This window comes from Heloderma suspectum, chromosome 3 (assembly GCF_057233095.1).
Source record: "Heloderma suspectum isolate Gila_16-S chromosome 3, 16-S_ref, whole genome shotgun sequence".
Taxonomy (NCBI): domain Eukaryota; kingdom Metazoa; phylum Chordata; class Lepidosauria; order Squamata; family Helodermatidae; genus Heloderma; species Heloderma suspectum.
Genome location: NC_139460.1, coordinates 207,096,488 through 207,113,247, shown reverse-complemented (window position 1 = coordinate 207,113,247; position 16,760 = coordinate 207,096,488). Strand labels below are relative to the sequence as shown.

The following is a 16,760-nucleotide window of genomic DNA, read 5'->3' as shown; positions in this document are numbered from 1 at the left end:
TATTGGGTGATAAACCACACCAGTAACAGGTTGCAGGTGCAGACCTACTGTTTCACCCAGAATGAGTTAAAAGGGTTACCAAACTGGAAAGACATTTGCGCACAAGTTGTACCATATCATTGAAAATGTAATCCATCTCTCAATAGCATGCTAGACTTCACAGAGAGATTTTCATACACCATCACTTGTTAGAGTACCATTAAAAATGGCAATTTGTGTTTCATTTACATTTCTTCTTTTCCTGTTTTATTATACATGACCAGCTATGATTACATTAATGTCATTTCCCTTGCTCATTGTCATGCCTCATTTACACTTTACATTCGATACTGCAGTAAAAGCCTAGTACATAATTGTGTGACATTACATGAATGTTTGGACCAATACACTGAGGTCACACAAACAGGAAAATTACAGTACAATCCTATGGTTGTTTACTTAGAAATTATTTCAGTGGGGCTTACTCCCAGCTAAGTAAGTACATATAGGATGGCAGCTGTAGTTATGTATGATTGAATGCATTATGCAGGTCACCATCTATTTTAAGACATGCAGGCCAGAACAGACCTTGCTTTAAATCTGTATCTAGCAGCTGCATCTTTTTTTTCAGTTTTAGATTAGGCAAAGGGGCCCCAATCTGGACTGGGCCCTAGCAGGGGGAAAGGGTTAAAATACCCTAATACACACACACACACATGGGTCCCAATCCAGATCAGGCCCCCTGCACCAACTCTAGAGTAAAAATGAAAAAGAGATGAAGCTGCTAGTCTTACTTTAGTGTCTGATTTGGCCCTAAAGAACTATTGAGGGCCAAAAGAGAGAGCTGTTCTTCTGCATTCACAGGACAGCTACAATCCCAGGCATGCTTCCTTGGAAATAATTCCCAATGAGTTCAATGGGACTGAGCTCCAAAGAAAGAATTGCAGCCCTAGCCAGACAGTTTGAGGTAGAATCCTACTGATTGCGCCCTTGCTGCTCGGAAGCCTCCAAACTTGGAGATTCCTCTGCCCGGCCATGCTAATGCTGGCAGGGCAGGAGAAGCGTCGGAGGTAATCTTTGCTTCCACACCCTCCGTTCTTTGCTTTCTCGCTAGGCAGGCCTTTCAGCCCATCTAGCGAGGGCACTTTGAAGGGGGCGGGAAGGAGGGTGGAGGAGGCCCAGGATATATCATATCCTGGCTTCTCTGGGCTCCTCCCCTCCCACCAGAACGCCCCTTCCCCCCTCTCCGAGGTTGAGTTTCCAACCTCAGAGGAGCAGCTGGTGGTGTTCTCTCTGTGCCAGCTGCGAGGGTCAGGGTGTCGGATCTCTCACCCCCTGTTCCGAGGTTAGAGCACTGTCTTTGACTTCAGAGGGCGGAATCCAAACTATCCAAAGGTCCCTGGGATGCTCACCCCGGCACCATAGGGTTGCTCTCTTATTGATTTATGAAAAGGTTGCAAGTCCAGAGTGTTGCTTGTCTTTATAAATGGTTCACAAACCTTGGTAAATAGTTCACAAAATGATTTTAAATTCTGAGAAATGAAGAAATATGTTCATTTAGCAGAACTGATGTGCATGTATCTGTTGGTTTCTGCAGACAGCTGTGCTGTACTGGGTGTTGGAGGTGAGGGAAAGAGAGCAATGGGGTGGAGGTGTTTTAGCCTCCTGTCTTGCCACATAGGATCCACCTGTGCCCCAAGCTGACACACCACTCACTGCTTGCCCAGGGACATAGCAGTACTCATGCAGCCTTGTGTTGTAAGAGTTCTCGTCTAATTCATCCTCCCAACAACCCTGTGAGGTAGTGATTTGTCAACTTTCACTGAGGGATATGATGGAATTACAAAAAGTTAAAACTGGGTTTCTGTTCTCTCTTGGCTGACCAAAGCCCAAGGGCAAGGGGTCGAGGCAAACAGGAGGCAATAGGTGTTTGGGACTGAATCTAGAAATCCATGCTGAAGCCAGGGAAGGTTATTTAGGGGAAACAAATGAGGGAGTCAGGTGGTTTCAAGGTCTGCAGGACTGGGGATTACTTGTGGGCAAATAACTTGTTGCAATAACATCCAGAGCAGAACTGAGCCCTATCTAGTGGTGCTGGCTTTGAAGCCTATCTCAAGTCCCACCTCATCCCTGATGAATGTGATCTAGCACTCCTTTGGAGGTTGTGTGAGTCTGTTTGTGTCTCAGGTAAGGGAGAATAGGTGACTGCCAGGGTCTTAGGCAATTGATGAGGCTGTTCTTCAGAGGGCTTAGACTGGCTGATGGGGGATTTCAGTGGACAGCTGCTTTCTGGATTCCCATTGGAGAGGGAATGATGACTCCTTCAACACTGGAGTCATCATCTGTTCAACCCTAGATGGATCTTCAGATATCCTTGGGACTGGTGAGCTTGAGAACCCCACATCTTCTAGATCATCCATGTCCCAGTCAATACTCAGGGCCAGGAATATGATAGAGCTCTCCTCTGAGTCAGCGGCTGGGTCACTGGTTGTGGCCATGACAGCTTTCTACTTCCTGGCCCAAAACTCTTATCCTTGGCATATCATTGAATAAAACCTGAATCTATCTGAGGTTGGGGCCTGGGTTGTTTGGGAAGAAAGGCTTGCACTAGATCAATGAGGGAAGGCTTGACATTTTGTTCAGTGCCAGCTCCTGTTGTGGGGAAGGGAGCTTGGGCAAGATCCCCCTCAGTGAGCCCCTCTCCTCCTCCCTGGAGCTGCCCACTTTTGCTCTCTGTGCCTACTATGCAGAGAGAAAGGGCAGACAAGTGAGCAGCAATTGTATAGTGGTAAATCTTGAAGTGCAGGAACTCATCATGATAATCCCCACACCTGTCCTGCGTAGGCCTGCCCTGACCAGGAGACAAGGAGGAAGCTATGCCATGGGATTCTATGAAATACTTATTATTGGCAGGCAACTAAATATATATAGCCAGACTCTGAAAGAAGCCAGATGTTAGAAACTGGCTAGTCAGAGCATGAGATATTGCATTTACTGGGGTTTAATGTCTTATTAAACTCAGAGAAGCTAGAATCAGTGCTATGGCATGAATGTGTTTTGTTTTGGAAAAATCAGGGATAAGAGTTTGCTTTTTCATGAGCTACTGAACATGTGGAGACCCCCACCCCACATGGTTTATTGTGAGAATTGTGGTTTGGGATATTTCATTGTGTATGCAAGGCTCATTTATTATATGTTTAAACATTTATCTGCCATATTATTAATAATAAAAAAAGAGGGAGGGGAAGAAAAGGGAACATTTTTATAACCTCATGAATGAATCAAGTCTACTGCATAGCTTTTGCTGGCAAACATATATACTGCCACTACGCTAGCAGGAATGTCCTCTAGCGCAACAGGAAACTAACTGAAATGACTACTTCCGGAATGGGACAAGTCAGTGGATTTCTCAGAAGGGAGCTCTGCTGACTTGTCCTGTTCCAAAAGTGGTAGTTTCAGCTAGTTTCCTAGGTTGCACTAGCAAGCTCTAGTTTCCTGTTGTACTAGATGATGTTCCTGCTACTGCAGTGTGTTTAGAGACAGCAAATTTCCAGCATTGGATACTGTATCTATCTATCTATCTATCTATCTATCTATCTATCTATCTATCTATCTATCTACATACCCACACACAGGACACACAGGATAATATTCAATGATATAAAATAAATTGTATTTATTTATTCATTTGATTTATACCCTGCGTTTCTACCAAAAAATGGCACTGAAGGTGGCTTACAAAAACAATTTAAAGTAGACTAAAACAACAGACTAAAACTCCTTTTGGAGGGAGTTCCACAGCCTGGGAGCGGCCACCAAAAAGGCCCTCTCTCCTGTCCCCCCACCCCCAAATGCATCTCTAATTGTGATGGTCTCGAAAGATGGGCTTCTCTAGAAGAAATTAAGGTCTGGGCAGGCTCATATGGGAGAAGGTGATCTTTCAGGTAGCCTGGTCCCAAGCCATATAGAGCTTTAATTATAGGTCATAACCAGCACTGTGAATTCTGCCCAAAAACAGATCGGTATCCAGTGAAGCTGCTGCAACAAGGGAGTCATGTGCTCCCTGTAATCGGCCCTGGTCAGCAGTCTGGCCACAGCATTCTGGACCAGCTGAAGTTTCTGAACAGTGTTCAAAGGCAGCCCCATGTATGTTCTGTTACGCTCTCTTCAAATGTTCATTGTTTGGAAGCCTCATGTGTAGAAGGAGGAGTGAAAGGCTGCACTTTAGGTTCTGCCCCTGGCATTGCAAGACTGACTGAACTAATCCTACCCCATGAGTTATGCCTCAGTATTCCTCTTCAGATGTCCATGCTCCATGACCATGTACAAACACTGGGGGGAAGGCAGGTCTTTAGCTCAGCTGTACAACTCCATTCTTCCTCCTACGTGGGAAAGCCTTCCACATGAATGACAGGTGAAGAGGGTTTTACTGTACAATTAATCTGCTTCATTGCACTTTGGTTTGGTAACACACTGGCTGGATTCACACAACATGCTAACCCACACTCAGTGGTTGAGTGTGGGTTGTTTTGAACCATGGGTTAGCATGCTGTCCGAACCCAGGACATTTTCTGCAGGGTGGCTTGTTAACCATGCAGTATGGTTTATTTTTCTTGAACAAGCCACTTTGCGAACCCATGGTTTGTTGTTGGGTTGTTCAGGGTGGTTAACAAGCCACACTACGTGGTTAACAAACCACTCTGCAGAAAATGTCCTGGGTTCGGACAACACACTAATCCACAGTTCAACAAACAACCCATGATTCAACAACCCACACCCAGCCACTATATAATACAGTCACAAAGAGAAAAAAAAAGATGCAGGATAAAACATATCTGAAGATATAACTAACGACTGTGTAATTGGTTTGTGTCTGGCAATGCAATCGCAATCTAAAATCCAAAACTGATCAATGGATCAGAGCAGGCATGGAGAGGAAACTTAACCTTGTCCTGCCATAATGTGGTCCTGAGGAAATTCAGTCTTCTAAAGCTGGTATCTGCAGGTCATGGGATGGTTCTAAGGACCTGCAGCTGCCACACAGGGCTGCTGGGAGAAAGAAAGGGGAAAATTTTGAAGCCTCCAATCTGAAAATCCAGCTGCTGTTAGAAGTGTTTTCCATCCTAGGTGAAGTGCATGGGGTCCTTTTACTGGTGGACCATAGAGACAGGTAGTCTTTATATTAAAGCATTTTAGATGTTATTCTAGATTTTTTTAAAAAAAGCAGCTGAAGCCAAATTGGGTAGCTTTACCTAGTAAATGGAAGGAATGAACTCAGAAAGAATAAAGTCCAAGCTTCTGGTGGTATAAAATTCTTTTCCTCTAGTGCAGAGTCCCACTGTAGAATGGCTAAATTCGGTATTCTCCAAGTCTCTTTACTTACTAAAGCAAGAGTAAACAGCTGACACAGAGAGATGTTCTTCCACAACCCTTCTTGAAGCTGGTCAGCAGATGCATGTCTCAATGATCTGAACAACACACAAAGTAACATTCATATATATATATATATGAAAGTGCATTTATTCAACACATTCAGTCATGCCCGGTCCTGGTGCCCAGCTCATCTAAGAACATTGGCAGTAATGTATTGAGTAGCATCTGTTTGCACACAGACTTGATAACACACAGTCCGCATCCAACACATTAAGTTAGAGCCAAAGTAAGTTGTGGCCAAGGCTGAAATCCTATACCCACTTACTTCGGAGTAAGCTCCAATGAACTCAATTAATACTTCTGAGCAGACATGTGAGATTGTGCTGTTAGCCCTATCGAAATCAGTGGAAGGAACTATCATCCCATTATTGAAGATGGGGAGAGGAGACTGAGAAATGGCTGCTTGTCTAAGGTTACCTAGTGAATCTATGGCAACATTGAGATTTGGACGGGAGACTTCTTGGTCAGAGCTAGACAGCACAATCCTATGCGTATTCAATCAGAAGTAAGTCCCACTCTATTCAATGGGGCTTATTCCCAGGTAAGCGTCCAGCCTAGCAGCGAAGTCCTATACATGTCTACTCAAAAGTAAGTCCCACTGAATTTAATGGGGCTTACTCTCAGGTAAGTGGGCATAGGATTGCAGCTGAACGGCACAAACCTACGCATGTTGAGACAGAAAAACGTCCTACAATTCCCAGCATGCCCCAGCCAGCCATGCTGGCTGGGGCATGCTGGGAGTTGAAGGGCTTTTTTCTGTCTCAACATGCATAGGATTGCACCCTAAGTCTCTTAGCTTTAGGCATCTGTCTCATTTGCAAAGCACATTGCATGCAAACATTAAAAGGGTGAGAGAGAAATGAGTTGCACTGCAGACCATCTGTTCTGTTTGGAAGAAACATGATAGGAACAAAATCTTCTGTTGATTACAACTCAGTAAAAATTCTGGAGTTACCTTTTTTATTGGCCAGAAATGAGAGATTATTAGGAAGATAGTTTGAAGAATCACATCCAGTTTTCCACTTCAGATTTTTATGGTCTCCTCTAGGCAAATAATTAGCAAGTCAAGTGAGAGTCAAACTCAATTTTTAACCCTACTTGGGGGGGGGGGGTCACAGAGGGATTGTTGTCCTACATTCAAAGAACTTCATTGTCTTCCCTCACAATCTATGAGTTAGGCACATATATCTATATCTCACACCTTAATATTCTGAAGTGATTTACAGGGGCCTTTCCCATATCATGTTTATGCCAAGTGAGCTGTTGCACTGTGGCTCTTTCGTGCGTGCAATATGAGAAGCCCTGAGGGAGGAGCCTATGCGGTGGCCCCAGTGTTGCTCCTCTGAAAACGGGGGCAATGCTGGATCAGGGGAGCAGCTGCAACATAGGCTTCTGCCACACGGTTTGGGGCTTCTCATTTTACCTGAGCAGCGCAGAAAGGGGTCAGAGTACAGCAATTCCCCTTGCCAAAAACGTAAGAGAAGGGGCCCATAGCCCCCGTTGCACATCTTTGATGATTATTACTGCCGTTTCACCTTTTTGTGATACATCTGAATTCACAAAGCCAATGGCCTAGTGCAAGGGTGCAGCTAGCTTTGAGGGGCCCTGAGCAAGTTACTTTCCTGCCCCCCTCCACTGCTATGAGACCCTCCACCACCATCAGACCCCCCCGCTGCCGCCGCTGCCAGACCCTTGCAGCTGCTGCTGCTGCCGCCACTGCCAACCCTCTGCCAGATCCACACAGCCGCTGCCGCCACCATATCCTTCCAGCTGGTGCTGTCGACACTGCTGCCGCCAGATACCCCCCACCCCCCACAGCCAGACCGGCTACCACCACAGCCAATGCAGTCTCTCTCCTTACTTCCCTTAAAAAAACCAAAAAAACTGGCACCAGCAGCAGCTTCTCCTTTTAACCTGGCATGCCATTTTAAAACTATTTTTTTTTAACTTACATTTTGAGTAGGAGAGATCTGAACCAATCAGACGCTGCCTTTGTGGGGACAGGGCCAACGAGGGCAAAGAAACAGCGAAGGGACAGTCTTTATGCCGCTCCTGCGTCCTCATTGGTGGTATCCCCCAAGGGCAGTGCCCGATTGGTTCAAACTGTAAGTTAAAAAAAAGTTCTCTTTTAAAATGCTGCACTGTGGGGCTTTCAGGCTTGCCCAGCTGGCTGCTGTGGTGCTTAGCGGGGCCAAGCTAGAGGGAGAGGGGAAAGGCGCTTCCGACACCAGTTTATGGGTTTGTTTGGGGGTGTTCTGGAGTTCAAGGCCCCAGTCTTGCACCCTGCAGTCCACTGGCCTAGTGGCAGGGCCTTGCTTGTGGCAAGCTGAACATGGCTCATTTGCCACAAACTGAGGCCTGGCTTATTTATTTATGTGGGCAATTAATTAATCTGAAGTATATCCTGCTTTAGTCAGATGTGCTGGTTTCAACAATCTCTGGTACAAATGTGAGATAGTATCTGATCGTGTTCATTAGCTACTGATCTGGTCTTCTTATTGTTGTCATAAAGGTACTTCTGCATTCCTCCTGCTACCCCACCTTGTTTTCCTTGTTTGCTTCCCCCACTTCTTTCCTTTTTCCTTCTTTCTCATGTTTTTTTTTTTTAATCCATTAAATAGTCCATCCCTCCAAAATATGCCCTGGTATGTTTCCATTTCTTAAAGGCTACCAAGGTGGCTAACAACGACAACATTAAGGACAATTTTAAAAACCCATGAAGGGAACACAAAAGGGATGGTCAATTATCAGCAGCAATAAGAGAGCCAGGCATACTGGTTCATATATTTTCCTCAGCTGTGTGGTGCTGACAAAATGCTACAGTTCCATGGCTGACTCTTATGCAGGACCAGCTCTACTATGAGGCAGAGTGAGGTGACTGCCTCAGCTGGCAGATGCTTGGGGGCAAGGACTGGTGGCAAGCTTTTGGAGGACAGAGCTGTGCATGCCATGTAGTCTGCCATGACCCACCTAAGCTAGCCTGTGGCCCTCAGGTGCAGTGGAGGCTGCTGTTCTGTTGGCCGGTGTTGAAGTAAGATTCAACTGCTAGTCTGTTCAGCTTTGGTACATGGAATAAGGAGAGGTGCCATCTTGTCTGTTGCCTCAGCCAGCCCAACAGTGTTAGGGGCTCCTATCAAGGGATAGGGATTATTGGGATGATTTAGCACTCTTTGGATCAATGTTGGGATTAATTGTTCAAATAAATACAATGGTGAGGGTGTGTGTGTGTGTGGTGGCTATGCGGGCGGGGGAAGGAACAGCAATCCTGGAACTTGTTGTGAACTAGAATGCCACATAGCCTTGGGTGGTATTTATGACCTTCCAGATAGTTTTAGGATGGACGCTTAGTTCAAAGCCCAATACCTCTCTCCTGATCCAGCAGTGGATCCTGGTCCATAGAGAAAGAGTGAGGCTTTCACATGCAGTGCACATCCACTCCCCGTTGAACTGGCTGGATGCATCTTTTGATACAGACAGGAATGTGAAGCCACGTGTGTGGGCCCAGTTAGTTGCACATGATTAGTTGGGAGAAAATAGGGCAAAGCTCTTTTGTGGTCGAGTTAAATGAACTGTGTTGACACTGTAAGTTATTTTAACTAATGCCTATGCAGAAACAGAGGCGGCTATTACTTTTAATGAATTTTATTTTTATTGTAGGATTGCCCCAACGAGGAACAGCCTGTGCAGAATATCAGTGAAAAAAACATAAGTGAGACCACACACATACTAGAGAAGGTGAGGTGGTTTTTGTTTAGCTGGCTCATGAAAGGACAGTCTAGTTCATTCTTGAAATGAAAATATCTGGATTGCTTGAATTCTGTTGCTGCAAATAGTGTTTTGTAATCAATTGTGTGAGCTCTTCTCAAAGGCCCAAATAAACAAATGTCCTTCAGTTATGCAACAGTGCTGTGGCAGGTAATGCCACACAAAGGGAGTATGAATGGCTGTGTTTGGACATAACAGTAAGTCAGGGGTGGGCAACTCGTGGCTCTCCAGGTGTTTTGGCCTACAACTCCCATCAGCCTTAACTAGGATAGCCAGTAGTGAGGCATGATGGGAGCTGTAGGCCAAAACATCTGGAGGGCTCATCCCTGTGCTAAATCACTAGACTAGCCTCACACCAGTTTCTAGCACTCTCATTCACCTTCCAGTGCAGCCATGAGGAGATCCAAAGCTTCCACTTTAAACTGACCCCAGTTTTGTGTGTCATCTTAACCATAGTTAAGATAACCTTAGTTAACTATGGTTAATCTCAACTATGGTTAGTGAAAACAAGGCAGCTTCTCAAATTTTGCTTTGAAGTTGGCTTGTTTCTACCAGCTTGTCCAGGTTTGGATAACAAGGCAAGGTGTAGTTAATCTAAAATGGAAACTAAAGCTTCTTAATGCCTCCTTGTGGCCATGCTAGAGGAGTGGGGAGTACGTGATCCCACAGGGAGTACATGATCCCACAGGGAGGTTAGCCTCATTACCTTAACACTAAACTATGGTGTTAAACATCCACATCAGCCCAATATGTCTAAAAAAAGAATCCACCAAAACAACTGAGTTGTGTCAGTCTCTTAATTCACGTGGATCAGCTGCTAGCCTCTGTCAAGCTAGGGCTTGGTGATTAAGGGCCACTGTCAGTCAGAGCTGGCAATAATGAGCTAGAAGGAATAATGAACTCAGAACAGGGCAACGTCATATGCAGTCAGACTTCATATTAGTGCTGTGCTGAATATTTCAGGTCTGTCATTTTTGGAATTCATGGGGGCAAAATGAAAGAAGTGAGGGAGAATGTTGAAGAATTTTCTCATTGGGGACAGTGTCAGGGGTTTTATTTACCTTTTAAGTATAGGAGGTGGCTTAGGGGGTCTTCATTCCACTTTTATTTTACTCTAAAAACACCCCATGCAAATACCCCGTACCTGAGGCTTTGTGGACTGTCATGATAGCTAGATAGTTTTCGGCAGAGCTTCCTGGAATGCCCAGGAGACAATGTGATGTCACGTGATCTCCTGAGCATTCAGAACTGCTGCCTGGCTGAAAGCCTTCTGCTAGAAGCAGGATCAGGGCATAGAGCTCTAAAGCTTCAGCTTGTGCTGAAACGTTTAGATGAGCGCAGAATGTTGGGTTTTTTAAAAGTGCTGAACACACTCTAGCCTGCCTCCCAGTGTTGCAATGATAAATTCTGAAGCATAGCTGCTCATTATGAGAATCCACATAGCCCCAAGGAGATGCCAAAAATGAAGGTGGCTGTGTTGATCCAGCTCTTTTTGTGTATTGTTTTTGTAAAGACAACGCATCTTACATGCTCATTCAAGACCAAGCCACCCCCAAATGTTTTGCATGGTCACAGATGGCATCATCCCTGCTAATCAAAAAGTCCTGGAGCTTCGGCAATGTGAGCCTTAACTCCGCTACACCACTGCTGCCTCCTGCAGTTTTTCTTTTCTGTTTTCCATACTTCCTTTATTGACTCTTGCATCTTCTTCTTTTGAATTGCTCTTTGCAACAGACCCGAGTTCTCGTCAACACACTTTCCACAGTGTGCAACCCAGTCTGGACGCTAGGTCTCCACCAGACCTTTCTACTCATCCTCATCATTGGGAGATGGCTTCTTCCCATTGGTGGTGAAATCACCCGGGATCAGTTGTCTCAGCTGCTTCTTATGTTTGTGGGTACTGCAGCAGATATACTCGAATTCACTAGTGAGACACTGGAAATAGAAAATTTAAGGTAGGTAACACAGGAGAATCCCAATTATTCTAGACTGTGCCAGTCACTGGAGAACTTCACCTGAGAAAATTCTAGATGTCCATCAAGCCATCTGGATAAATGGGAAGAGACAGTATTTGCCCAAGAAAGATTTTGAACGGAATAATCCCAGAGACTTGTTGGCACTTTGAAAATGAAAGCCATCAAGCTAAATAAATAAAAATTAAATGAAGTTAGTTATTCCTAAATCCTATTGAAAAGCCATGATACAATCAAGTTAATCTCAACTGACATGTTTGTTTGGTTTCAATGGGTCATGGCTAGATTGGGTTGGCAACCTGCAGCCCTTGGCCTGATTTCAAAAGCCCTCTGCAAACAACCAGTTCAGAATCCCAGTAAGAATGAGTTGTCCCTCCCCCTGCAACCTGCCAAGGAAAGGGGGTGAGAGGAAGAGAAGGACAGAGAGATGGGGAATGCTCTTACCCTTCCCACCATGGGCATGCAACTCCTGACAGATTGTCCCCCCACCACTCCCGCCCCTGGAAATGTAACACTCAACAGAAAAAAAGGTTCTCTGCCCCTATCTTACATGGATTGGGACCTAAAATTTATCGTGGCATGAGGTTTCAGAGGCACATGCCTATTTTACCAGATACATGAAGTGGACAACGAATACGCTCTATCTGTCTGTCTGTCTATCTATCTATCTATCTATGGGCCAGTTCGCACGATTTCAGGGAGGGAAATAAGCCACAGTTGGATTTCCCTAATTACCCTCACTGGTACAACTTGCTGTGTTGTCTGAACCCAGGTGGCATGGCTTGTTTGGGGGAGGCAGCAACTCTCAAATAGCCCAACCCCAGCCCATGGGTTTTTGAGGGTTGCTGCCCCCTCAAACAAGCCATGCCACCCGCATTCGGATGACATGGAAAACTGCGCCAGCTAGGGTAATTAGGGAAATCCAGCCAGCATGTGTGGTGGTGTTAACAGGCCACCCTGCTTTGTCAACCATGCCATGATCATGTGAACTGGGTCAGTGTCAAGTTGTTGTAACAGCTGCATTACTTAGAACTTCAGTCATTAGCTTCCCATTGCTATCTGCACACAATAGAACTGGGGATGAGAGAATATTTGAGTATACTACAGTGGCTCCTATAATCTTGGATGGAAAATATTTGTTTCCTGTTGATTAAATAAGAAAGACTCCAAGCTATTGGGTCTTCCTGCCTTTTTCAACAGAATGTCTTGGCAGAATGTCCTGGCAGAATGACTCATGCCAGAATCACTGAATACAACAGTTTACAACACTTGGATTCTGTAGATTTGTTAGTGAATGTCTGAAACTGATTTCAGTGGGACTTTGAAGGAGACATGTGTAAGATTGCAGAGTATGAGGGCCCATTAGGGGAATTATACCTTTGTTCAGGAATTCCAGACCCTGATCTATATAAAACATGCCCCCCCCACACACACACACATTCCAGTGGCTGTCTTACCACCCATCCCTCAAGTTCCCTGTATCTATTTAGCCTTTGCATTATTTTCTCACAGGGAACACTGGCCAAAGAACGTTAGTCTGGCCAGCAATGTCCCTTGAGTGAAGTTGAGAAGTGGGGTAAAGGACTGAAAAGTTGGGCCTGAGGCTTGATTCAGCCCTTGGGTTGTTAGCTGGCCATCCCTGATCTTGGGAGTCCGAGCACCAGTGTCTGGAAAACCAAACGTTCTCCTGTTAGTTACCAGTCTAGAAATAATATATCTACAAAATGCCAATCAAACACTTGGGCCCTGATTTTGTTAATGGGCCCTGCCAACTTACACAAGCTTGCATTTTTTTTAGTTAAATCAGACATTTTGTTTTCAGTCTGGATTGTTTTCTAGCGTGTTTTGGTTAATCGTTAGGAAAATTGGTTCTTTGATCCTATAAAGTATCTTTGACCTTGTTTCCACCCCTGGGTTCCATGAATTCCAGCCTATGATAGTTCCCTGCTCTGCCTCACTCAATTATTATATTGAAAAATAAAGTTGTGCAGCACACCAGCTGGACTCCATCCCTTTTTAATATCAGTAGCAAAACCTACGGTGGTTCGTGAATTATGGTTGAACACACAAAAGCTGGAAGTCATTTTTCCAACCATAACACCAGCCCCTTTTCAAACCACAATGCATCTTGGGCAACGGACCGGCACATGTTTGGCAAGTGATGAAGGGCAGGAGCCCATTGGGATGCACACGTGACTGTTGAACCACAGGGCTCTGGGACCTATCAGTCAACAGCCTCATGCCAAGGGTAGGGGGTCTGGGGTGGGGGCCTGTGATGGGGGGGTCTGGGGGGAGCTTGTTTCAGGGATCCAGGCTGGGCGGGGAAGTTGGAGGGGCAGTTTGGGGGGGTTCGTACCTAGGTCTCTGCAGTGAAGGCTCGTGGCCATTCTTAACCAGTGGGGCAGAAAGGGGGGATCACCTATTTTGCTATACACAAGCCATTTGCTACACAGTTCAACCCACCAACACCCCCTCCCAGACATTTCTCCAGAACAACAACACAGAGAAAGCAGTCTGTGGCAGAGCCCGCTTATTGAAAACAATGGGGGCGGGGGAGAGAGGAAGAAACACATTTCACACACACCTACATGTGCTTACATGGGAGTAAGTCCCATTGAATTCAGTGAGATGTATTTCTGAGTAGACCTACATAGGATTGCTGTATATATCTCATAATTTAAAAGCACCTGGCACACACAAGCAAATAATGCCAATGTGTATTCCATCATCGTTGTTGTCGTCGTCATTGTCATCATCATCTTAAGTGGCATTAGGGATGGGCGGAAGGCTTACCTCCGGGTCTGGGGGGGGGTGTCCGCAGGGGGGGGAGGCGATCCGTGTTCCCCCCCCCCCGGAATCCTAGCTGGCCAGCTCTGCTCCGCAGCAATTCCATGGAGCTGCTGGCTGGCTCTGGAGCGCCAGCGATATGGCCGCTATTGATTGCCATATCGCTGGATCAGCCTTGCTGGGTGGATTGACTGCAGACGCAAATGGCGTCCACTATGCCATTTGCGGCCATAATGGTCTTAGTTTAAGGTAAATGCAGCCATAAATAGCTGCATTTAGCTTAAACTAAGACCTTTACGGCCACAAATGGCGTAGTGGACGCCATTTGCGTCTGTGCTTTTTCACACGATAGGCTACACAAATATTTGCATAACCTATCGCGTGAAAAAGCAGGGACGCAAATGGCGTAGTGGACGCCTTTTGCGTCCGCAGTCAATCTGCCCAACCAGCGATACGGAACGGCGCCCGTATCACTGGCGCTCCGGAGCCGGCTGGCAGGGAGGATCCGGCTGGCAAGGATTCCTCTTGGAGGCGGAGGTAAGTCTTCCGATCCTCCGGGGGGCTGGATTCTTTTGAATCCGGCCTCACTGGGGTCCATGGAGGATTTCTCTCCCATCCCTAAATGGCATCACCATAAATTGAAGAGGATTTCTATTAAGGATAGCATCCACCCACACCAAACACTATATCCAAACACACACACACGTAAAAATTTATCAGTTTGCAAATCCCCTACACACACACACACCAAAACCAAATACACTGTCACACAACATGGCAGCACAGATTTAAATGCATTCCCCTTACCCCTATTTAGTCAGTCACAACCCCATGGAAACAAAAAACGCAAATCAACCACCCTCCTGCAGGGGCAGGGCACAGCCCCTGTAATTCCCTCTCCCTGCCTTGACTGACCTGGCCCAAGCTGCTCTGCCATGGGGCTCCATAGGGCCCCTTTAAATCCCCCCCGCTTGGGCTTCATGCCACAACTCGGCGTGGACATCCCGAAGGCTCCAACCAACTTCCCTCAATACAAACAAGTGGGATTTGGGGGGTGACGCTCATATGTCCCACAATCCCTGACCCATCTTGCAGGACTTTGACCTCACTGCTAGTTAACCCATTCTCTCCCAGCCTGGCAAATTTGGTAGCTTTCCATATATATTTCAGTAGACAGGCAGTTGGTCACACCTTTTCACTCTTTTTTCTTGAATTTTCACACTCAAAATATTTTCTACCATAGCCTATGCACCAGAAGAACTCCCCACAGACCTATATCTCAAAAGGCAATGCCAATTTCTGTCCATGAGGCCCTACATGAGGGGTGAATCCTTTTTCCCAACAACATCCTATAATAAACTTTGTTATGCACCAAACCTAGCTAATCCACTGGAAAATTACATAGCTATCTATGTGCAAAATTTGGGCAGATTGGACAAAGGGGAGCTTAGCTGTGCCCCCAAAACTGACCCCAAAGTTATGCCAAATAGTGTTCCCAACCATAACTATGGGTGGCTTGATCAGGGCACCCACAATGATGGCATTCCATGTGCTTTGGAGGGATTGTTTTTTACATTGATGTTATTTGCTTTTGTTTGTTTCAGGAACAAGCATGTCCTCGTGTATGTAATTCTAGGCATATGGACCTGGAGTATGTTGCAGTTTCCCCTGGATCTTGCAGGTTAGTAACATTCAATATTTCCAAGGACTTTAGTAAAGAGTGTAAGAGGTTTGCTCCTCATTTTTCATCTCCTAGGTGTCACCAAAGGGCAGTTTAGTGGAAATTTGGCTGTCACCCAAAGCCTTGTTTAGCTATGAGCAAGGGCTATTTCTCGGAAACTGCTAGCTTTAGAGACTAGAGGCCACTCTGGCTGAACTCAAACAAACATAAGCCATGGTAAAGGGCTGCCTTAAAGCCTGGACCAGCCTCTTTGTCTCAGGCAGGGTTCTGGGTTCCCTTCACTAATCTGGGCATGAAGCCCTTGTCGAGCAAGTGTGATGAACTGCAGTGCCTGCTTTTGCTGCCCACTCAAAATGCTGCAGTGCAAGTGTGTCATGTGAGTGTGTCACGTGAGCAGAGCCGTGTACGCGCATGCACAATGCCTGCTAAAGGGCATGGGATGGGCTGCCTGCCTCTGCGTGCTTCCTCAGTCATGGGCCTTTCCCAAGGGCGCTGTATGTGATGAACTGGGAGAAGGCAACTAGATGAGACAACCAGCTAGCCCAGGCCAGCCACAAGCAAGTAAGGCTGCTGCCAGTGCACCAGCTGAGAAGCATGGATGACCAGAGAAGGGAGATGCTGCTGCTTCCCCCAGCACCCGCTACCTGAGTCAGCCGTCTCACTCTGCCCGATGTGGAAGAGAAGCAAAACATGCCATTCAAAAATCATATTTCCCAAGTTTTGCTGGAGAGCCACTTTGAGAGTGGAAGGTGGCAGGCCAAGGTCATACCTCCCTCTCCCCAAAAGCTCTGTTGCAAGCCCTGCTGCTTTTGGTGCTCCTCATCCACATCTTTTGCCTGCAGGGTTGGAGGGGAGATGGTATCCCCAGGGAGGCCAGGTTTGGCCCCGGGATCGCTAGCTGCTAACTCCTATTGATTAAGCCTCACCCTTCTTTGTATCCTATTACAACATTATGTTAAAGATATAGTATCTCAGACTTTGGCTCCGAATGTTGTAGCATGTGCAGCTGTCCTGCTGTACAGGTGTCTCACTCTTCCAGTTGTGCTGCTGCTGCTGTGATGCCTAAAGGCGAACTATTCACACGCTTTGAGTGCAAATACAGCTTGTCAATCCTGAATGTGCAAGTCCACCTTTGGACATGG

The 16,760-nt window shown here is 46.1% G+C and overlaps 1 protein-coding gene across 1 annotated transcript in view; it reads left to right on the top strand.

Annotated features, from left to right (window-relative positions):
- Window positions 1-16,760, top strand: part of TMEM26 (transmembrane protein 26) — a 38,776-nt gene that overhangs the window by 17,203 nt on the left and 4,813 nt on the right. Inside the window, exons 3-5 of the mRNA XM_084845362.1 lie at window positions 9,070-9,147; window positions 10,912-11,132; window positions 15,542-15,618. Of these exons, the coding sequence (XP_084701488.1) occupies window positions 9,070-9,147; window positions 10,912-11,132; window positions 15,542-15,618 (376 nt within the window). The remainder of the gene's footprint in view (window positions 1-9,069; window positions 9,148-10,911; window positions 11,133-15,541; window positions 15,619-16,760) is intronic.